Raw genomic sequence first — 24,628 nt, forward strand, 5'->3', positions numbered from 1 at the left:
TATATGGGGTAGTAACTTACAGAATTCCAGTGTGGGAAAGCCAACATAAATAAATGTTTAGTACTTCTTTTCAATAGGACTGCTAAGTGATGGCGGGATTATGTATATTTTATATAGTTCAAAAGCTCCAGATAAATGGGTGCAATATAGGGAAGATAAAGAAGACACATGTTAGCTCAAAAAAGAAGCCTCTTTACTCCTAAGAAAGTGCTTGGATGGAAATAAATGAGGACAACCCTCAACTTCAGCAGGCAGCAGTCAAGCTCCAAATGCAAATAGATTATTTGTGTGGGTCCCTAAAGTACCCAAACCTTAACTTCTCAGTCATGACAAAAATTTCCTGTTACATATAAAATTTTGAAGCAGATAAACAAAGGGAAGTACAAGAGGCACACATACACACAAACATACATGTGCATGCACACGTGCATATGTGAGTGTGTGTATATACACATATATCGTGCATATAGATAAGAACATAAAAATGATTTTTTCCCCTCTCCTTAGAGAGTTGAGTCAGCTTTGCAAACAAGTCAAATAAAAATTAGGTCTGCCAAGGTTTTTAGGAGGCCTTTGACATTTACATATTGATCTAGCCCTGCTCACATGAGAACTACCCACATATACAGAGGCGCTCTCAATTTAACCTTTTATACACAGTTCCTACCACGGCTTCTATGAAACATATGTGTAAGTTTATTTTATATCTTTGATGCAGTAGGTTTACTTTCATCCTGTGCTTTCGTTAATTAGACAACATGGCTTAAGTCTAAACTTTAATGACGTTGATATTCTACATTTTATCTTTAATGATGTCCTTGAAATTTTCTTTTAAAAGTGATATTAAAACCTCAGTTTTAATCTCTCAAACTTTCATTGGCATTGCTGTATACTGTTAGGTCTTCTGCATTTAATATTCTCTTTTTAAACTATGTATGTATATATTTATTCCTGCATGTGAAGCCCCTCCTCACTATATAAAGCAGATAGAACCTGCCTTTGGTTTACTACTTCTGTAAATGAACAAGGCACTGATTGAAAAACTAGATGTTTGTTTATGTATATATATATATACACAAACACAAGCATGTGTGTTATGCATGTGCACAAATATGTGCGTGTAAATCTCCATGATTAGTTATCCCAAGGATTAAAGTGATAAGATGAATTTTACCTTATCGTTTTGCAGTGGTAACTAATGTTTTGAGGTACTTTACAGTGTATGTGTTACAGGTCTTTAGAATGAGTTTTGTTTTATTTAATCTCAAAATAATTCTATTATTTGCCACATACAGAATATGTTCATTGTCATTCCTTGTTTGTTGAATTTAGATATAATTTTCTAACATAGTGTTATTTAAAATTGTTATTCTGTTTATACAAATGTCTTAAAAAGAATATGGAAAGTTAGGTATTGATCAAAAACTCATTTATGTATATTTTTTTCTTTCGGGAAAGAGTATAGGCTCTTCAGTCAGTCTATCAGGGTTTTAATCCTTGTTTTGGCACATGCTAGCTGTGTGACCTCAACTAGTTGTCTAAAGAACATAGTAAGGTGATGTGGTGGGTCAACAAGATAACCTATGTGAAACACTTATTTCAACAACTGGCAGACAGTAAGCCCCCAGTACATGTTAACTCTGTTACCTTATCATCATCATAATTTATAGGTTTTGATTGCTCATACAATCTAGAATTGCAAAGCATATGACACTAAAATTCTTTTCATTTGCTAGACTGCAAAAAAAAATGAATCAAACATTTTCGTCTACTATATAGAATCTGCATACACCTGTACATTTTAAATTTAAATCTACCATATAATGATCTTCAGCTTGAGGCTGTAGGTAGGCTCTGTAGTTATTCTCTTTGACAAGAAAGGAAATCAGGAATATGATGACTGTGTGCTGCCCAGTTCACAAAACCTATTATTATTAAAAGAGCTGTGGTCAGGACTTGGGCTGTGTGATTCCTCTTCTAGAACTCTTATTATGCCTACATTGTCTGCTTCTCAAATATGTTGTAATATTTACAATTACTCAATGTACTTTACTCTTCCTCTTTTACTTCACAAGTGATAAAGTCCACGAATCAGTTTATTTAGAAATACTGTTCTAAAGGATTTTTTGAAACCATACAAATGCTAGAAGAAAGTCTGTTATTTTTTATATTCTTGGAGAAAACCTTTCAAAGCATGACACAATATTTAAAAGTGAAAGTTAATGGCATAAAAATCGAAATTTTCAGTAATTTAAAAATACAATAAAAATAAAGTTTAACATAGTCAAAAAAATTTTTAAGTGTCAAATGTAAGAAGAGAGGCTATTTCATTATTAGTTAATAAGGAAAGGACAAACAAACCCACTAGAAAAAAAAAAGATGAGCAAGTATATTCTCAGAAATATTTTAAAATATACATGTCAATATACTTAATAGGTTAAAATTTCACTCAATTAAATATTTACCAATAAAATAAGCACTTGTTAAAAATTTAAATTTCAGTATAAACCAGTGTGTGTGATGTATGGAAATAGGCATTTACACACATTGCTGTGTACATGTAGGAACAGAAATTAGATAAAACTCTTCCTACCAAAAAAATAAGTACGAATTTTTGACCCAGAAATTTCACTTTCTCTGTTTACTAGTGCCCAAGCACATAAAAAAAACTATACAGACATGAATTTTTAGCATCATTTTTGTAAGATCAGAGAACAAGAAGGCACCTGATATTAAAAGAGGCAAGTCGCAGAAAGTATGATTCAGTGTATGTACTAGTCCATATACATGTGTATATAAGTTTAAAATCTTAAAATTAATGGAGGGTATGAGGACACATCTGACATCGGTCACTTCTGAGGATTAGAACTGGTGGTTGAATGAGACTTCTCATTTTATACCTCTCTATAATTTTCAATATTTTTTACTTGTCCATATTACTTTAATGAATTTCCTAAAATAAAAATTTGCCAATGATCACATAACAATTATTTATTCAACAAATACTGTATGTCAGGGTCTGTGCTAAGTCCTTCATATTACCACTCTCTATCTTTACAACAATGCTGAGAGGGAGCTATTTCCACTATGACTAAGAGAGGTAGGGTAGTTAGCAACAAGTCACACACTGTAGGAAGGGAAGAATTTCATATTCCACTTAGGTCCATTCACTTCCATAGCAGATGCCCTTCACCTCAAAGCACTGCCTATTTGTGTTACAAACTAGCAATATAATAACCTCTAATTTCTGGTCATTCTCACTCCTTTCAAAATATTATTGTGGTTGTGATAATCATGTGTGTGTTCATTCATTCAACTGATTACCAGCTATGAGGCTGCTCTGTGCTCTGGGGATTCAGCAGTGCACTAAACAGATAAAACTGTCTCCCCTCCCATGAAGCCAACATTCTAGTAGATGCAGAGACAGGACAAAAAAATAGGTCAAATGTATGTCTGATGAAGATATGTAATCTCCAGGAAACAGCAGAGAAGGGAGAAAAGGGGCAGGGGCCCGATGGGAAGGGAAGCATTTTGTTGCCTCATAATCAGGTACCTGTCAAGTGTTGCACACAACTCGCCTTAGTTAGTTCTTATTGTGATGCTCTGATTTAGTTTCCTCCATTTTTTGATTAAGAAAATAAGAATGAGTTGTTAGCTAACTCCTAATCCCCAGTCAATATAGCTAGGGCCTGGTAACATCTGATTCCAAACCCTAAGTGGTCTTTCAGAGAAAAAGAGTTCCGAAAGCACTGTGCCTAAGGCGACTTTAGCATGTGGACAATTTTAGCTTTCATTTTGTCTAGAGCTCTAGCGGATTTACATAAGGCAAGGTATACCCTCATAAAGAATATCCCTTCAAAATATTGCACATGCATAATCTTTTTAACATGGAAACCCCAATATACGTTAGAAATGGGTACAGTATTTTTCTGCCTTATTGCTCAAGCAGAATATTTTGCTCGAAATATAAAAATACGGTTGCAGATTTTACATAGCTCTACATTTTCAGAGTCTTGTGTGCTAAGCTACTCAGGAACTGTTGTCTATGGGACTGAACACTTAACAGCTGCCTCTGAGAATGTAAATTTGATTCTCTGGTTTGCCCATGGGAGGGTGTGACATTTTCCTCTCCAGAGAAAGAGGATTTGGATGGCATTAGGCTACTGAGTAAATAGTGATCCAAGTAAGTCCAGTGTCAACTTAGGCATCTATTTTACATGTATTTTTTCTGAAATATCTTTCTCTAACAGTGTTCGTATTTTCATTATAATTTAACTATCCTTTCAATATATTTAAGATATGCTGTATAAAATACCATCTGAACTCCTGTGTTAGTAGGCTATTTCTGAATTGTCACACAGGAGGGTGTGTGTATTTGTGAGAATTAAGACTGAGAAGGAAATGTATCAAAGCAGTTTAACTACAAGAAAATACATATTCTTAATTAAAATATTTATTAAATTAGCCTTTATACTACCTTTTTACTAATACAACAAAGAAAAAGGTCACAGGTATAAGGGAACCATCTCCTTAAATTACCTGAAATCCCTGTAAGTTATTCTTTTTAAATGAAAAGCATAAATCATAATGAGATTACACAAGCCCGTTTCTAATTTATCATAATTAAGTGATCTGACATTTGAAAAAAACCCAATATACCTAAAGAATTTTATAACTTATTAATTGTTAAATAAGTGTGTCGGTCAAAAAACCCTGGAGAAAGAAAGCAATGCTTGAGGAAAAAGAGTGCTTTGGTATGCAGGCCTCTCACTGTTGCGGCCTCTCCTGTTGCGGAGCACAGGCTCCAGACGCGCAGGCTCAGGGGCCATGGCTCACGGGCCTAGCCGCTCTGCGGCATGTGGGATCTTCCTGGACCAGGACACGAACCCGTGTCCCCTGCATCGGCAGGCGGACTCTCAACCACTGCGCCACCAGGGAAGTCCTAAAAATGTATTTTTAATATTGAGGGTCTTTTTTACCCTCCCAAAGTGCAAGATTTGGTTAGATTTTAAAATAATGACTTTCTTTTAAACTAACTTATGGTTATGCTTTTTTATATTAAAGGGTCATCATAAATAGTAGAATTATTTAAATGTTATCTAACAGTTATCTTTTTATCTGAAGTGATCTAAGAGAAATTTAATTTTTTTGGTTTTCATAGAAGGATTTTGTTGTGCTCATGAAACTTCTGTACAACTAACAGAAAATGATAGTGAAGAACTCCCAGTTAGAAAAATAGGCTATTTCCTTTTTAAAGTCTGTTTGTCACTCTTGTTGACTGACAGTCTCCAGTCATTTTCACAATTATTAGCCTCAATACCCTTTAGATTAATGCTGTATAGAAAAGTACGTTTTATTTAAATGTCATGAAATGAATTTTTCAAGCTCAATCATGCAGGAAAATGAGACTGATAATTCTCTTTAATTATTCATTTTAATTCCTCAGACCCAGTTTATCATCTGGAGTAATGACTGTGTAGTAAAACAGAGTATATTAGAGGTACTCAGCAAGTTAGTTCCTTTTGTCTCTCTGGCATCTGATATACTTAGATAGAAAATGGCCAAAAAAAAAAAAAAGGTGCTGCAGAGGATCTCAGATATAGGTAATGGGTCCTTATCAGAACATAAAAATAGACCCACAGGAGTCATATCAGTGGTGGGATGTGTGTGGGTTTTGTTTTTTTTTAATTCCTCTTGTACCAAACCAGTCACTGGGATCTGACGTCTTCATTTTTTTTTTCTGAAAGCATATTTAAACTCTCACACTTTATGTAATGAGGATTTCAGTGTAGGGTTTTTCTGCAGAATACCATTTGGTCCTACTAAGAATTGACTGTTCAGATGTTGGAGCATTTGACTGAAAAATCCTTCTTAGCCTTTTTAAAAGTGAATCATAATGATTTTTTTTTAATAAAAAGATTTCTATTTCCCAAAGTAATAGAAGATGACACTACTATATAAACACTCTTAAGAAGTTATAGAACAACAACAGCAAGCAGGAATTGTTTTCTTGAAGTTCTTAGGCTTTTTAAAAAAATTAGGTTTGTGTTGTTTCCCAAGTTAGTAATCTTCTTACCTTTTATGTTAAATATTAAAACCTTGTCCACTAGTCTATGGCATTTTGCTTCTTGATGTTTAAAATCTTATGTTTATCTGTACATATTTATCAATATTTAAAACGAGGTACTATCCAATTTGATTACTGCAGAACTTTCATTGTCTACTTAGGCTATTCATACATAATTTCTAATTTAAATTATGAATAAAAGTCAACATTAATAAAATTTAGTATAGTGGAATTAGTTCTTATAAATGATTTGACACTCTTATGCCAACATGCTTCCTAATATGCAATTATTAACTAATTATTTTAGAGAGTTATTAGTTTAACTTTCTATCTGAATTTCACAACTTTTGGTGAAACTTTGTCTACATGGCTAAATGCAATGTGTTCTTTGGATATGTTCTTTTTAAGTGAACAAAGATACTGTAGTTGCTACTGGGAATGGTAAATTATATTAATTCCAAATAAGGATTCTAGATTTAATAATTTTGTATAAATTATATGAAATTCTGTAGCAGAATAAAAACAACTCAGAATTAATGATTTTGGCTATTTAGGAAGCTTATTACAGATATCAGTGAATTATTTTCCTGAATGATGATACCAAGTTTAGATAACAAAAATAATTCTGAAGAAATTTAAAGTTTTAATTTAATTAGTAAGTGAATTCATACATAAATGTAAATGGCATAAATTTTCTATATCTCAGTTTCTGGAATTATCAAGTTACATATTGAAAGATGTTTTCTAAAATCTTTTGCATGCACTTTTCAGTCCTTTCTTTACTATGTAGTTTTAAATTAGTACAAGAAACATTGTTTTTAATATTGGTTCAAAAAATAATCCAAAAAGTTTACAAAAATTGTTATGTAGATAGTCCAGTGGTCGACTGGATTTTATGAGAGAAAAAAATACATAGAATTTTTTTTTCATTTATCAGAATCATTAAGAGACTGGAAAAATAAATCCAATACATAATCATCAGATAGCAGGTTAACCTGGGAAGAATCTCAAAATTACAATTGGAGAGGTACTTGGACAGAGTATATTGAAAATTTTGAAATTTACCTTGAAAGTTATAGTTGCTACCTGTATTTTTTATGAAAATATTTGGTGAAGTTTACTCAAACATATTTGAATCTTGCGGATTTTTTGGTCCTGAAGGAACTGATTCTGTAACTATTATCTGATTTAATCACAAGGTGTTTTAGTTCAAGTGGGTGTTTTAGGCCCAAGTCATAGCTGAAAATTTCAAGGAGCATTGTTTTAAGCCAGAAGCTTCCTTTTTATTTGCATGATAGTCTTAGTTCCTGTATACATAAATAACAAATCATCTCATCAGATTTTATGGTAATCTAAGTGTTTTACAAATAATCATTCCTACTTGTGTAAACTATATATATTTATTAGATTTTTAAAAAATAATACTTGGCCAGTATGCGATAATATTTTACTGTTATGATTGTTCAAAATAACACATCATAATAACATTTGAAATAAAAATAACATGTGCTATGATAGGAATCTCTATTCATTATCTCATTTAATTTGATCTGACATTTGCAATCTTATATGATGTATCCTATCTCCAGTTAGAGAAAATTGAGCAACAGAGAAATTATAATATTAAGACCCAGAATTGACCTAAATTACTTAACTTCAAAGCCCAGAATCATAACTCTTGAAAATTGTATAGTATCTTATTATTTACAGTAAAACTTGAGATAGAAAAAAAACAGAGAATAGCATTTCTGTCTTGGATTCATCAAGAATGGCTCTAGATAATCCTATTTGAACCAACATGACTCTAAGAGAATCATTTCAAACTTATAGTAATCCCTGTAAATCAAGTACTGCAAAAAGTACTCTAAAAGATAGGCTTATTTCTAGAAGAATCCTTAGTATAATATAACAATATAACAATAAATATAGTATTTATTGTTTTAATTTTTTAAGACTGTGACCAAAACAAGTTGTAAGTTGTAATATTTGAGAGGCATAATTTAGTGAAGTGTATTATTTTATATTATAGATGTCTATAAATGTTTTTCTATTATATATTTTTAGCTCCACATATTCTGATAGGATGGAAATGCAGAAGTAAATTAGAAGGATTATGGTAACTTCAATAAGAAAAGGTGTTGGAGATCTCCTAATCTAATTATTTAAATATTTTCTACAGAGCCCTTGGGTTCTGTGGGAATGACTCAGAGCCCAAATGAGATGTGACTGGAAAGGGCAAGGGCCACAGTTCTTGCTAACTTTGACCAGAATAGCTGTTCTTTTAACTATCTTTACGTATTGAGATTGCACATAAAATAAGTACTAGTCCAATGACCTTCTGATTCCACATAATGAAACACAACCAGATTTAAATGATTGATTTAACTAGCTTGAATGTGAATCTGCATATTACTCGTGTCTGGGGAATCATGGCTTTGTAAACACACCTAGATATCGTGTAAAGTAAGAGTGTGAAAAGGAACTTAATTTTAAAAGTTAACTTTCATCATTCATATTCTACCTGTTGTTGCATTAACCATAACCAAAACTCTAAAACTGGGTTTTGTGGGTAGATACTGTATTTATTAGGTGAGGAAGACTGTGTATCAAAAGAATCGCAGCATGTGTCTAGTGGAAAACAGAGGTGTGTGATCTGGCTTCCTGTTCCAAGGAAAAGTGGAAGGAAGGTTTATGGATAGAATAGGAAATTTGAGATACTCATGAGTACAAAAATGTCATACAGGTCCTGGCATTCATTTGTGGTACAAGTATGTACTCTTGTCATCTGAAACTGTTTTAAAGTTTTGTAGTTCACATCCCAGGAAATTTTACCTCTGGCCAAGCCTTTCCTTCAGGGGGGTTTCCCAGGGAACACAGCTCTATCCACACATCTGAATAATTACAGATTCTCTGGGAAAGTTCTCTGATTTTCTGACCCATTTACTGGACATGCATCTTATAGCTCAGTCTCAGTTCCTACCACCAGGTTTCCAACATAGTGGAAAGGCATAACACTCATAAGTTCATCCTAGAAACACTCCATAGGTATGACAGCAAAAAAAGAAACAGAAAAATTCTATTTCCTCTTTCAAAGATAGCCCACATGTAGATATACTCATGAGTTCTACAAATGAGAATAATCTATGAGCTGACACAGCTAATCTCCCTATAGACTCAAGAAAGGTATGCAATTAGTGGTATCTTAAAACATGCTTTCTTATTTTCTCTTCTTGACCTAAGTCCCAATAATTAGTTTTCTTTCCTGTACCTGTGATTATTCTTTGTTTTCTAAATTTAAGTACTTTAAGCAAGCAGTAAATTACTACAGCTATCAATGTCTTATCTATTTCTTATGATGAAGAAATAACAATAAAAAATAAAATTTAATGTAATTAGTAGGTAAAATAGATTTTAATATGTAAGAAGCTACACTATTAAGAAAACCAAGCATGCAAGGCAAAAATTTTATATGCTCTAAATAGCTGCATTTGAGAGAAGAGTGGGGACAAACGACACTGGTTTCCAAAGATAAACATAAGTGGAAAAGCTAAGTAAAACATACTGAGTAACCTGGACTTTTCTCTTATGTACTCAGTGCATGTCTTACATAATGTGTTTGTCCCGCTTTTGCTTCAGGCGAATAAAACTACAGTTGACCCTTGAACAAAACAGGTTTGAACTTTGTGAGTCCACTTTTACACAGAATTTTTTTCAATAAGTACTACAGTACTACCCGATCCACAATGTGTAGTTGGTTGGATCCACGGATGCAGAATCACAGATAAGGAGGACTTACTGTACAGTTAGTTATATAAGGTTCTTCCACTGTGCACAGTGTCCATGCCTGTAACCCCTCTATGTTGTTCAAGGGTCAAATGTATTTGGAATTTTGTAGTATGAAGCATAAGGTTAAAGCACGATTATAATAGCAATACTTAATCATGCTGACAAGACACTGAAGCATAATTAATGGACTCACGGTCCCCCTTATCCACAGGTGTTGGGGGATATCTTCTAAGACCCTCAGCGTGTGCCTGAAATCATGGATAGCAGGATAGCACCAAATCCTAAGTAGTCCCCCCTTATACATGATTTTGCTTTCTACATGTTCAGTTACCCTCAGTTGGCCTTGTTTGACCATGGGTAAGTAAAACTATGGAAAGCAAAGCTGCTGATAAAGCAGGACTACACTCATGTGAAATATCTTGCCTGTTCTTACAGGAAAACGTGGAAATTTACATCAAGATAATGAAAGTGAGTCAGGCAGTTCAAAATTTGAAAAAGTAGGTAAAGTCAATCTTTTTCTGTTGAAAATATCAGTACACGTATGCAGGAATGTTAGAGTAACTCTTGTATCTTTGCTTATGCATCATCCAGACAGTGTTAGACTAAGAACTGTCTAACCATGCAATTCAACACAATAAATTATTGACACTTCTGTTTTCTGATGAGCTTGACTCAACAGCAGTGGGCTGTGTACACTATCTCACTTCAGTTTTAAATTCAAAGCAGACAGAGCCTAGGCAGTACCCAGGTCTGCCCATGACTTGACACCTTTGGACTCAGGGTCCTTGCAAGTCATAATAATGAGTTTTAAGGTTTAGAGAGTAAAGCACTGAAGAATATGTTGCCCCCTGGGTTTTCTAATGTACTTTCTTGGGACTCTTTGCCCTTTGGGACCCTTCCCTGTAGTCCATGGGGCTGCTTGAATAAAGGAGAATGATTCTGGGAAAGGTCAGGTAAATTCTAAACTTAGTGATGGCACAGAATCTGAAAATTGGCAGATATACACACATATATCCATTTTAGAAACAGTAGTTCTGTAAATTTTAGAACAATTTGGTACAGTCTCCCAAGACTGAACTAGGAAGAAATAGAAAACATGAACAGACCAAGCACTGAAATTGAAACTGTAATTTTAAAACTCCCAACAAACAAAAGTCCAGGACCTGATGGCTTCACAGGCAAATTCTATCAAACATTTAGAGAAGAGCTAACATCCATCCTTCTGAAACTATTCCAAAAAATTGCAAAGTAAGGAAAACTCCCAAACTCATTCTATGAGGCCACCATCACCCTGATACCAAAACCAGACAAAGATACCACAAAAAAAGAAAATTACAGGCCAATATCACTGATGAACATAGATGCAAAAATCCTCGACAAAATACTAGCAATACAAATCCAACAAAACATTAAACGAATCATACACCATGATCAAGTGGGATTTACCCCAGGGATGCAAGGATTTTTCAATATCCACAAATCAATTGGTGTGATATACCACATCAACAAATTTAAGAATAAAAACCATATGATCATCTCAATAGATGCAGAAAAAGCTTTTGACAAAATTCAGCACCCATTTATGATAAAAACTCTCCAGAAAGGGGGCACAGAGGGAACCTACCTCAACATAATAAAGGCCATATATGACAAACCACAGTGAACGTCATAATGGTGAAAAGCTGAAAGCATTTCCTCTATGATCAGGAGCAAGACAAGGATGTCCACTCTTGCCACTTTTATTCAACATAGTTTTGGAAGTCCTAGCTACGGCAATCAGAAAAGAAAAAGAAATAAAATGAATCCAAATTGGAAAAGAAGTTAAGCTGTCACTGTTTGCAGGTGACATGGTACTATACATAGAAAATCCTAAAGATGCTACCAGAAAACTACTAAGCTCATTAATGAATTTGGTAAAGTTGCAGGTTACAAAATTACTACACAGAAATCTGTCCATTTCTATACATTAACAATGAAAGATCAGAAAGAAATCTGTCCATTTCTATACATTAACAATGAAAGATCAAGAAATAATCCCACCTACCATCGCATCAAAAAGAATAAAATAGCTATGAATAAACCTACCTAAGGAGACAAAAGACCTGTACTCAGAAAACTATAAGGTGCTGATGAAAGAAATCAAAGATGACACAAATGGATGGAAAGATATACCATGTTCCTGGATTGGATGAATCAATATTGTCAAAATGACTATACTACCCACGGCAATCTACAGATTCAGTGGAATCCCTATCAAATTATCAATGCCATTTTTCACAGAACCAGCACAAAAAAAATCTTAAAATTTGTATGGAGAAACAAAAGACCCTGAATAGCCATGGCAATCTCGAGAAAGAAAAAAGGAGCTGGAGGAATCAGGCTCCCTGACTTCAGACTATACTACAAAGGTATAGTTATCAAAACAGTATGGTACTGGCACAAAAATAGAAATATAGATCAATGGAACAGGATTGAAAGTCCAGAGATAAACTCACACACCTATGCTCAATTAATCTATGACAAAGGAGGCAAGACTGTACAATGGAGAAAAGACAGCCTCTTCAATAAATGGTGCTGGAAAACTGACAGCTACATGTAAAAAAATAAAATTAGATCATTCTTTAACACTGTATAAAAAAATAAGTTCAAAATGGATTAAAGACCTAAATGTGAGACTGAACACTATAAAACTCCTAGAGAAAAACACAGGCAGAACACTCTTTGACATAAATTGCAGCAATATCCTTTTCAATCTATCTCCCACAGTAATGGAAATAAGAACAAAAATAAACAAATGGTACCTAGTTAAAATCAAAAGCTTTTGCACAGCAAAGGAAACCATAAACAAAATGAATAGAACAATTTTTATTCCACCTGTCAGAATTGCAAAGGACATTGATATTGTATAATTTTTAGTGGTGCTTATACAGAAAATAAAATATCTTTCCAAAAGAGATGACTTTATCTTTGAGTTATATATTTTTTGTTATGTAAACAAAACTGGAATTTGACCCTGGGGATTTTCTGTCCCAACTTTTTAATGAGTTGAAACCATAGGTTTCTACAGAGATTTTCCTTCAGCTTCCTAAAGATGGGACAGGATAGTGTTAGCTGGGAGGTGGGAGATCAAGTTAGGAATTGGGGTCAGGGTTCCCACCACCGTTGTAATCACAGTCACTCTGCCTGGTCTTCCACGTAAGAAACTGAGTGAAAAACTGGTTCAGCTGCTTAATATAAAAACTGCTTAAATTTAAAAATGCAGACGTCATCTTAGCATCTTATTTTATACATGAGGAAATTGAGGAAAAGAGTGATTAAGGGGCTTGCCCATGGTCACCTGGCAAGAGAGTGGCAAGACTTTAGTTTAATCTCCAGTCTACCAGACTCAATTACACCAGGTTGGATCCCTGTATTCTGATAACCTGCAGGTGAGAACTGGGGAATGGTCTATGACAGCGGTCCCCAACCTTTTGGCACCAGGGACCAGTTTCGTGGAAGACAATTTTTCCATGGGTCGGGGAGGGGGGATGGTTTTGGGATGATTCAAGGGCATTACATTTATTGTGCACTTTATTTCTATTATTATTACATTGTAATATATAATGAAATAATTATACAACTAACCATAATGCAGAATCAGTGGGAGCCCTGAGCTTGTTTTCACTTGCCACTCACTGAGAGGGTTTTGATATGAGTCTGCAAGTAATTGATTTATTATGGTCTCTCTGCAGTCAAACCTCTCTGCCAATGATAATCTGTATTTGCAGCCATTCCCCAGTGCTAGCATCACCACCTTAGCTACACCTCAGATCATCAGGCATTAGATTCTCATAAGGAGCACGCAATCTAGATCCCTTGCATGTGCAGTTCATGAACAGTAGGGTTCGTGCTCCTATGAGAATCTAATGCCGCCACTGATCTGACAGGAGGTGGAGCTCAGGCAGTAATGTGAGTGATAGGGAGCAGCTATAAATACAGATGAAGCTTCGCTTGCTTACCCGCCACTCACCTCTTGCTGTGAAGCCCAGTTCATAAGAGGCCATGGACCGGTACTGGTCCATGGCCTGGCCGTTGGGGACCTCTGGCCTATGAAATGGGCAGTCAGTAAAATATTAATCAGCTCACCTGAATAAGATCACTTGTATATACTACAGAACACCTGGATGATAGTTTCTACTTAGCAATTACAATGATCGTTTAACAGATGATGTTTCACAAAATTTTTAAGGGGCTGTGCAATTATCCTTTGCAAAGGATATCCTACTTGAGACTATCTAGTCATTACTATCAGGTTTAAATAACTTGTTCCATTGCATTATGACAACCCTGGTCAAAGCCATAGGAGGTAGCATGTTATTTTTCACCCTCCATCCCCAAGCAATTAATAAGAATCCTATCCTACTTGCTCAGGGACATATAAAATTCCATAGGAAAAGTAAATCACTTGTTTAGGCTTCTGATTTCTCCAATATAAACATTTTGTTTACATTGGAAAATCATGTGATACTAATGACTATACAAGTTACCTAGCCACCAAGACCTCAGCGTGAATCAGTTTGTTCATCCTGATTTACAGTGGAAGTATCCTAGGTATTAGGCATAGGTAAAGGGAAATCCTAAAGGATATAAAACAAATAAACTGCCATGAAAGGAGGAACCAAGATGGCAGGGTAGAAGGACAGGCTCTCACTCCCTCTTGTGAGAACACCAGAATCACGACTAGCTTCTGGACAATCATCAACAGGAAGACACTGGAACTCACCAAAAAAGATACCCAACATCCAAAGACAAAGGAGAAGCCACAATGAGATGGTAGGAGGGGTGCAATCACAGTAAAATCAAATACCTCAACTGCTAGGTGGGTGACTCACAGACTGGAGAACACTTACACCACAGAAGTCCACTCACTGAAGTGAAAGTTCTGAGCCCCACGTCAGGCTCCCCAACCTGGGGGTCCAGCAACGGGAGGAGGAATTCCTAACGAATCAGACTTTGAGGCGTACTGGGAATTGATTGCAGGACTTTGACAGGATTGGGGGAAACAAAGACTCCACTCTTGGAGGGCACACACAAAGTAGTGTGTGCATCGGGACCCACGGTAAGGAGCAGTGACCCCGGGGGAGACTGAACCGGACCTACCTGTTAGTCTTGTAGGGTCTCCTGCAGAGGCAGGGTGTGGCTGTGGCTCACCGTGGGGACAAGGACACTGGCAGCAGAAGTTCTGGGAAGTACTCCTTGGTGTGAGCATTCCCAGAGTCTGTCATTAGATGCAACAAAGAGCCCAGGTAGGCTACAGTGTTGGCTTGCCTCTGGCCAAGAAACCAACAGGGAAGGAACCCAGCCCCATCCATCAACAGTCAAGTGGGTTAAAGTTTAACTGAGCTCTGCCCACCAGAGCAACAGTCAGCTCTACCCACCACCAGTCCCTCCAATCAGGAAACTTACACAAGCCTCTTAGATAGCCTCATCCACCAGAGGGCAGACAGCAGAAGCAAGAAGAACTATAATCCTGCAGCCTCTGGAACAAAAACCACATTCACAGAGACATAGACAATATGAAAAGGCAGAGGGCTATGTACCAGATGAAGGAACAAGGTAAAACCCCAGAAAAACAACAAAATGAAGTGGAGATAGGCGACCTTCCAGAAAAAGAATTCAGAATAATGATAGTGAAGATGATCCAGGACCTCGGAAAAAGAATGGAGGCAAAGATCGAGAAGATGCAAAAAATGTTTAACAAAGACCTAGAAGAATTAAAGAACAAACAAACAGAGATGTAGAATACAATAACTGAAATGAAAACTATACTAGAAGAAATCAATAGCAGAATACCTGAGGCAGAAGAATGGATAAGTGACCTGGAAGACAGAATGGTGGAACTCACTGCTGCGGAACAGAATAAAGGAAAAAGCATGAAAAGAAATGAAGACAGCCTAAGAAAACTCTGGGACAACACTAAAAGCAATAACATTCGCATTATAGGGGTCCCAGAAGGAGAAGAGAGAGAGAAAGGACCAGAGAAAATATTTGAAGAGATTATAGTCAAAAACTTCCCTAACACGGGAAAGGAAATAGCCACCCAAGTCCAGGAAGTGCAGCAAGGGCCATACAGGATAAACCCAAGTAGAACCATGCTGAGACACATAGTAATCAAATTGGCAAAAGTTAAAGACAAAGAAAAATTATTGAAAGCAGCAAGGGAAGAATGACAAATAACATACGAGGAAACTCCCATAAGGTTAACAGCTGATTTGTCAGCAGAAACGCTACAAGCCAGAAGGGAGTGGCATGATACACTTAAAGTGATGAAGGGGAAGAAGCTACAACCAAGAGTACTCTACCCAGCAAGGATCTCATTCAGATTCGATGGAGAAACCAAAAGCTTTACAGACAAGCAAAACCTAAGAGAATTCAGCACCACAAAACCAGCTCTACAACAAATGCTAAAGAAATTTCTCTAAGTGGGAAACAAAAGAGAAGAAAAGGACCTAGAAAAACAAACCCAAAACAATTAAGAAAATGGTCATAGGAACATACATATCGATAATTACCTTAAACGTGAAAGGATTAAATGCTCCAACCAAAAGACACAGGCTTGCTGAATGGATACAAAAAGAAGACGCATATATATGCTGGCTACAAGAGGCCCACATCAGACCTAGGGACACATACAGAGCGAAAGTGAGGGGATGTAAAAAGATATTCCATGCAAATGGAAATCAAAAGAAAGCTGGAGTAGGAATACTCATATGAGATGAAATAGACTTTAAAATAAAAAATGTTATAAGAGACAAAGAAGGACACTAAATAATGATCAAGGGATCACTCCAAGAAGAAGATATAACAATTATAAATACATACACACCCAACATAGGAGCACCTCAATACATAAGGCAACTGCTAACAGCTATAAAAGAGGAAATAGACAGGAACACAATAATAGTGGACGACTTTAACACCTCACTTACACCAATGGACAGATCATTCAAAATGAAAATAAATAAGGAAACAGAAGCTTTAAATGACACAATAGACCAGATAGATTTAATTGATATTTATAGGACATTGCATCCAAAAACAGCAGATTACACTTCCTTCTCAAGTGCACACAGAATGTTCTCCAGGATAGATCACATCTTGGGTCACAAATCAAGTCTCAGTTAATTTAAGAAAACGGAAATCATATCAAGCATCTTTTCTGACCACAATACTATGAGATTAGAAATGAATTACAGGGAAAAACACATAAAAAACACAAACAAATGGAGGCTAAACAATGTTACTAAATAACCAAGAGATCACTGAAGAAATCAAAGAGGAAATCAAAAAATACTTAGAGACAAATGACAATGGGAACACGCCTATCCAAAACCTATGGGATGCAGCAAAAGCAGTTCTAAGAGGGAACTTTATAGCTATACAAGCCTATCTCAAGAAACAAGAAATATCTGAAATAAACAATCTAACCTTACAACTAAAGGAACTAGAGAAAGAAGAACAAACAAAACCCAAAGTTAGCAGAAGGAAAGAAATCATAATGATCAAGCAGAAATAAATGAAATAGAAACAAAGAAAACAAGAGCAAAGATCAATAAAACTAAAAGCTGGTTCTTTGAGAAGATAAACAAAATTGATAAACCATTAGCCAGACTCATAAAGAAAAAGGGAGAGGACTCAAATCAATAAAATTTGAAATGAAAAAGGAGAAGTTACAACAGACACCACAGAAATACAAATCATCCTAAGAGACTACTACAAGCAACTCTACACCAATAAAATGGACAACCTGGAAGAAATGGACAAATTCTTAGAAAGGGATAACCTTCCAAGACTGAACCAGGAAGAAATAGAAAACATGAACAGACCAATCACAAGTAATGAAATTGAAACCATGATTAAAAATCTTCCAACAAACAAAAATGCAGAACCAGATGGCTTCACAGGTGAATTCTATCAAACATTTAGAGAAGAGTTAACACCCATCCTTCTCAAACTCTTCCAAAAAATTGTGTAGGAAGGAACACTCCCAACCTCATTCTATAAGGCCACCATCACCCTGATACCAAAACCAGATAGAGATACTACAAAAAAAGAAAATTACAGACCAGTATCACTGATGAATATAGATGCAAAAATCCTCAACAAAATACTAGCAAACAGAATGCAACAACACATTAAAAGGATCATACACCATGATCAAGTGGGATTTATCCCAGGGATGCAAGAATTCTTCAATATATGCAAATCAATCAATCTGATATACCACATTAACAACCTGAAGAATGAAAACCATATGGTCATCTCAATAGATGCAGAAAAACCTTTTGACAGAATTCAACACCCATTTATGATAAAAACTCTCCAGAAAGTGGGCATAGAGGGGGCCTACCTCAACATAATAAAAGCCATATATGACAAACCCACAGCAAACATCATTCTCAGTGGTGAAAAACTGAAAGCATTTCCTCTAAGATCAGGAACAACACAAGGATATCCACTCTCACCACTATTATTCAACATAGTCTTGGAAGTCCTAGCCACGGCAATCAGGAGAAAAAGAAATAAAATGAATACAAATTGGAAAAGAAGAAGTAAGACTGTCTCTGTTTGCAGATGACATGATACTATACATAGAGAATCCTATAAATGCCATCAGAAAACTACTAGAGCTAATCAATAAATTTGGTAAAGTTGCAGGATACAAAATTAATGCACAGAAATCCCTTGCATTCCTATACACTAATGTTGAAAAATCTGAAAGAGAAATTAAGGAAACACTCCCATTTACCACTGCAACAAAAAGAATAAAATACCTAGGAATAAACCTACCTAGGGAGACAAAAGACCTGAATGCAGAAAACTATAAGACACTGATGAAAGAAATTAAATATGATACCAACAAGTGGAGAGATATACCATGTTCTTGGATTGGAAGAATCAATATTGTGGAAATGACTATACTACCCAAAGCAATCTACAGATTCAATGCAATCCCTGTCAAATTACCAATGGCATTTTTTACGGAACTAGAACAAATAATCTTAAAATTTGTATGGAGACACAAAAGACCCCGAATAGCCAAAGCAGTCTTGAGGGAAATAAACGGCGCTGGAGGAATCAGACTCCCTGACTTCAGACTATACTACAAAGCTACAGTAATCAAGACAGTACGGTACTGGCACAAAAACAGAAACATCGATCAATGGAGCAAGATAGAAACCCCAGAGATAAACCCACGCACCTATGATCAACTAATCTATGACAAAGGAGGCAAAGATATACAATGGAGAAAAGACAGTCTCTTCAATAAGTGGTGCTGGGAAAACTGGACAGGTACATGAAAAAGAATGAAATTAGAACACTCCCTAACACCATACACAAAAATAAACTCAAAATGAATTAGAGACCTAAATGTAAGACCAGACACTATAAATCCCTTAGAGGAAAACATAGGAAGAACACTCTTTGACATAAATCACAGCAAGATCTTTTTGATCCACCTCCTAGAGTACTGGAAATAAAAACAAAAATAAAGAAATGGGACCTAATGAAACTTCAAAGTTTTTGCACAGCAAAGGAAACCATAAACAAGATGAAAAGACAACCCTCAGAATAGCAGAAAATATTTGCAAATGAATCAACGGACAAAGGATTCATCTCCAAAATATATAAACAGGTCATGCAGCTCAATATTAAAGAAACAAAAAACCCAATCCAAAAATGGGCAAAAGACCTAAATAGACATTTCTCCAAAGAAGACATACAGATGGCCAAGAAGCACATGAAAAGCTGCTCAACATTACTAATAATTAGAGAAATGCAAATCAAAACGACAGTGAGGTATCACCTCACACCAGTTAGAATGGGCATCAGCAGAAAATCTACAAACAACAAATGCTGGAGAGGGTGTGGAGAAAAGGGAACCCTCTTGCACGGTTGGTGGGAATGTAAATTTATACAGCCACTATGGAGAACAGCATGGAGGTTCTTTAAAAAACTAAAAATAGATTTACCATATGATCCAGCAATCCCACTACTGGGCATATTCCAAAGAAAACCATAATTCAAAAAGACACATGCACCCCAATGCTCATTGGAGCACTGTTTACAATAGCCAGGTCATGGAAGCAACCTAAATGCCCATTGACAGATGAATGGTAAAGAAGTTGTGGTACATATATACAATGGATTATTACTCAGCCATAAAAAGGAACAAAATTGAGTCATTTTTTGAGACGCGGATGGATCTAGAGACTGTCATACAGAGTGAAGTATGTCAGAAGGAGAAAAACAAATATCATATATTAACGCATGTATGTGGAACCTAGAAAAATGGTATAGATGAACTGGTTTTCAGGGCAGAAGTTGAGACACAGATGTAGAGAACAAACATATGGACACCAAGGGAGGAAAGCCACAGTGGGGTGGGGATGGTGGTGTGCTGAATTGGGCGATTGGGATTGACATGTATACACTGATGTGTATAAAATTGATGACTAATAAGAACCTGCTGTATAAAAAAAATGCCATGAAAAATGGTTATAATTTTGTTATACATTTGGGGGAAAACCTAACTTTCCTTATTTTCTTAAAGAATTAATTAATATCAAGACTTTAAAAGAATTAAATGGTTCCTCAAGTGGAGAGAAATGCTAATAAAATCATCAGAGTGGTATTTCTACCACTACAAAGCTAGGGAGGGAAAAACTGAGACCATAACAAAATATAAGTTTTATTATTATAGCCACGAGGATGACAAAAATATTGTTTATGTGTCTTTTCTGTCTATAGCCTCCATTCTGTTGGCATTTTTGTTTTCCTTTGCCAGGGGCATTTTGAAGCAGGGAATAATTTTTTATAAGTACAAAGCACATTCCATTTATCAATGTCAGGTCAACCCCATTTTAAAAAATGCTGTTGCAAACAAAATATCTCAAATGAACAGGTTTTTGAATACTAGAATAGCAAATTCTTACTAACTTTGTTACAGAAGGATCTACCAATTCCACTAAGAGTTTTCTTTCAATCTTTATGAAAGGAGCATATATTATATGAAGATACCAAAGATAAGACTGACTAGGTGAAATACATACTGACACAATCTACATATTTTAACAGAATTGGCATGAGTCAGCTGTCCATGACAAAATGAACAATATTGCACTTGAATATGTTAAAAAATTCATTTGAGACTAGTAAGAAACCAATGCTGTGACAGAAACTAGGTATCCTCTACCTTACATATTTTCTTCAAATCTTTTTTACCTCACAACTATCTAAAAGTCAGTTACTAAAAATTAAATTGAAAATACTCTTCTTTAAAATATTTCAATGTTTTCAACACTGTGCATAAGAAAGAATTTAGGCATGAACTCAATATTCCTGACAGTGGAATTTTCTTTTAATGGTGCTTATAATTTTGATGATATTAGAGACTATTCTAGTATTATTTTCCAAACTTACCCATGCTTTTCTGTTTTAACAGATAGCTTATAAATGATTAGAAAAAATGATTTCTTCGCAGACTCATCAGATCATTTCCTATAAAATCTCTATCTTTCTATTTGTGAAAAAGGAATAGTAAAGAAAACATCTGTCACTGTACTTGCTTAGCATTTGGATGGAAAAGACATCAGTCCACCCACATTCAGTTTGCAGAAGAACTCTAGGTAGGGTGCAGACAGATGGTTGTGTTTGAGTGGAGAAGCCAGATAGAGGATAAAGATGCCCGTATGTGCCCCAAGCTGATGGAAGGTAGGCAGGGGGTGAGAGTACAGTAAGCACATTCTCCTTAGTTAATATTTCAGTGTGTTAATCATCCATAGAAAGAAAATTTAAAGGAGGAGAATTTTAAAGAAATGCTCTATGTGACAATATGTATTACTTCTACCACTGGTAGGTAGTTCAAATCAAGAAAGGACAAAACCTAGAAAGTTTTGTGTATTAAAAAAAGCATCTGTTTATTTACAACTGGCAAAATGATCTGTTTCAGTTGCATGTTTACTTTGATCTTTTTCTACTGGTATTTAAGTTTCTGCTTTATGATCTCCTTCCAATGATAGAACCAGAACTCCTGGAAACCACGTTCATCAGACCTGGGAGTTTGAAAGAAGCAGGTGCTGAACCTTAGCTGTCCCCCTGAACAAGAAAAATGGGCTGCGATCGAAACTGTGGGCTCATCGCTGGTGCTGTCATTGGTGCACTCATGGCTGTGTTTGGAGGTATTCTAATGCCAGTTGGAGACATGCTTATTGAGAAGACAGTTAAAAAGGTACAAGTATTATCAAGAATGTTTCTTGTCATCCTGATTCATTCTATCTTCCATCCCTTTTTGGCTTAGGGTGCCTGCTTTATATTTCATTGTAACTGGCAATTCTGTGTCTTCGACACAAAGGTGATAATGAACAATTGAAACTCTACATGATAGAGAAATGGTCAAAGCATGATGTATATTCTATATGAATGCACTGTCATCTTAAGTCTAAATATCCAAATTTTGATAAAAAACTATATTAGGTATGCATATTAAAAGAAATAATTGCTTTTAATTATGTCCAAAGAGTATGTTGATATGCTTTTATTTGCATACATATATACCATTTTTTATTGAAAGAAATATTCTTTAAATTTATTGGCACACAGTTGTTCACAGCAGTCTCTTATGATTTTTTGCATTTCTGTGGTGTTGGTTGTAACTTCTTTTTCATTTTTGATTTTATTGATTTGGGCCATTTCTCTTTTTTTTCTGATGAGTCTGGCTAAAGGTTTATCAACTTTATTTATCTTTTCCAAGAACTAGTTTTTAGTTTTGTTGATGTTTATTTTTTGTATCTATTTCATTTATTTCTGCTCTTATCTTTATGATCTCTTTCCTTCTACTAACTTTGGATTTCTTTTTGTTCTTCTTTCTCTAGTTCCTTTAGGTGTGAGGTTAGGTTGTTTAACTGAGATTCTTCTTGTTTCCTGAGGTAAACTTGTATAGCTATAAATTACCCTGTTAGAACTACTTTTGCTGCATCCCATAGGTTTTGGATCATCATGTTTTCATTTTCATTTGTCTCTAGGTAATTTTTGATTTCCTCTTTGATTTCTTCAGAGATCCATTGGCTGTTTAGAAGTACATTATATAGCCTCCACGTGTTTTTCTTTTTCCAGCTTTGTTTTCGTGTCGTTTAAGACTCCCTTTTAATAAGATTATTGCACAGTCTGCACATAATAAAAGGCACTCTGGTCTAGTGTGGTGGAGTACATAGAACTGATGGGTGATGGGATACAATGGAATAAAAGGACTAAATAGGGAGAGGAGTGAAAGTTGCAAACTGTAAGATAACCAGTTGAGTTATTGAAGGAGATGTATTCCTTAGAAGAATAAAAAACAGAGGTTTTAGAAGTGATTTGATATGAACATCAGATGTATTTCAAAGGTCAGTGCTCAGAGAGATTTGATCATTACTAAAGAGATTACAGATAAAACTAAGCAATAGGTTCACTTTCTAGAGAGTCTGAATGTAGAGACAAAAAGACCGAGAAACTGGCCAACAGTAGGAGTCACATCTCTGAATTATGTGTAAACCCAGTGAGCCAAGTGTCTTACCCCTACCTCAAGAGCACTTAAGCTAAGGCTGTTATTTCACAAATATATACAAGCTTTAGTACTGGTCAGTTTTTGTTTACCATTGAAATCATTGCAGATTACTTGCTTCATTTAATGGACTAATACCAAATTGGGAAAGTTATTACCTGCATACAAACACTATTTAAAAAAAAAAGAAGATTTAAAGTGCTTAATTTTAACAGATCAGAAAATCATCTCATGATGTTATCTAATTTTTAAAGTATAGATTTGGTACTCTACGATACCTTTCAATGCTAAAAAATGGTCCTCAGACTCCAGCATTTGAAATGGCCTAAAATAGTCCATACAGTTTACTTCATATATATATATATTCATATTTCTTTACTGCTTATTTCCAAGGGATTTTTTTTTTTTTCTTTTTGCGGCACGCGGGCCTCTCACCGCTGTGGCCTCTCCCGCCGCGCAGCACAGGCTCCGGACGCGCAGGCCCAGTGGCCACGGCTCACGGGCCCAGCCGCTCCGCAGCATGTGGGATCCTCCCGGACCGGGGCACGAACCCGTGTCCCCTGCATCGGCAGGCGGACTCCCAACCACTGCGCCCCACCAGGGAAGCCCCAGGGATGTTTTATAAGGACTTCATGGTTTTTGTGCGTTATAGCTGAAAACTTTTTTTTTTTTACCAGTATTTTAGACTATGATTCCTGGTAGATTTGTCTGGGCCAGCAGGTTTATGCAATCTTGCTAGACAGACTAAAAGTCAATGGCATGAGCTGCCATGTATGTGGAGAGTAGAAACTACCAAAGGACTTCAGAAAAAGGACAAAGTTTTGCCACTATTTACAAAGGATAATTTGTCACCTTGACATTCTTCATATCACTTGATAAATGCTTAGTGAATACTGTATAACATAGGTAATTTAAAATAAATTTTAATTTAATTTCCCTATGATATTAACTGCAGAACACCAAGAAGCAAATTAAAGATTTCTTTCTCTCAGCCTGTACACACATGCATGTGCATAATGCATACACATATTAGAAAAATTTTTGGACGTGGAAACTGCTTGTAATTGGTCCCAAATAGAACAGATTTTGGTAGTGAGTGGAGAAGATGAAAACTATTTTCAGTATGTTTCTGCTTTTTAAGGAAGTTTTGATTTCACTGGATGGAGAATAAATAATTAAATAGCAGAAAAGGA

At 35.6% G+C, this 24,628-nt stretch overlaps 1 protein-coding gene across 2 annotated transcripts in view; it reads left to right on the plus strand.

Annotated features, from left to right (window-relative positions):
* Positions 1-635: 635 nt before the first annotated feature.
* LOC114901744 (platelet glycoprotein 4-like) overlaps positions 636-24,628 on the plus strand; it is a 56,329-nt gene continuing 32,336 nt past the window's right edge. For both annotated transcript variants that reach the window (XR_003795273.1, XM_029233849.1), the window contains exons 1-2: positions 636-690; positions 21,916-22,124. Coding sequence is in view for 1 of the 2 variants with exons in the window: in XM_029233849.1 (XP_029089682.1) it covers positions 22,005-22,124 (120 nt within the window). In the remaining variant the exon portion in view is untranslated. The remainder of the gene's footprint in view (positions 691-21,915; positions 22,125-24,628) is intronic.

This window comes from Monodon monoceros, unplaced genomic scaffold (genome assembly GCF_005190385.1).
Source record: "Monodon monoceros isolate NGI ecotype Baffin Bay Population unplaced genomic scaffold, NGI_Narwhal_1 Super_Scaffold_2, whole genome shotgun sequence".
NCBI classification, from domain to species: Eukaryota; Metazoa; Chordata; class Mammalia; order Artiodactyla; family Monodontidae; genus Monodon; species Monodon monoceros.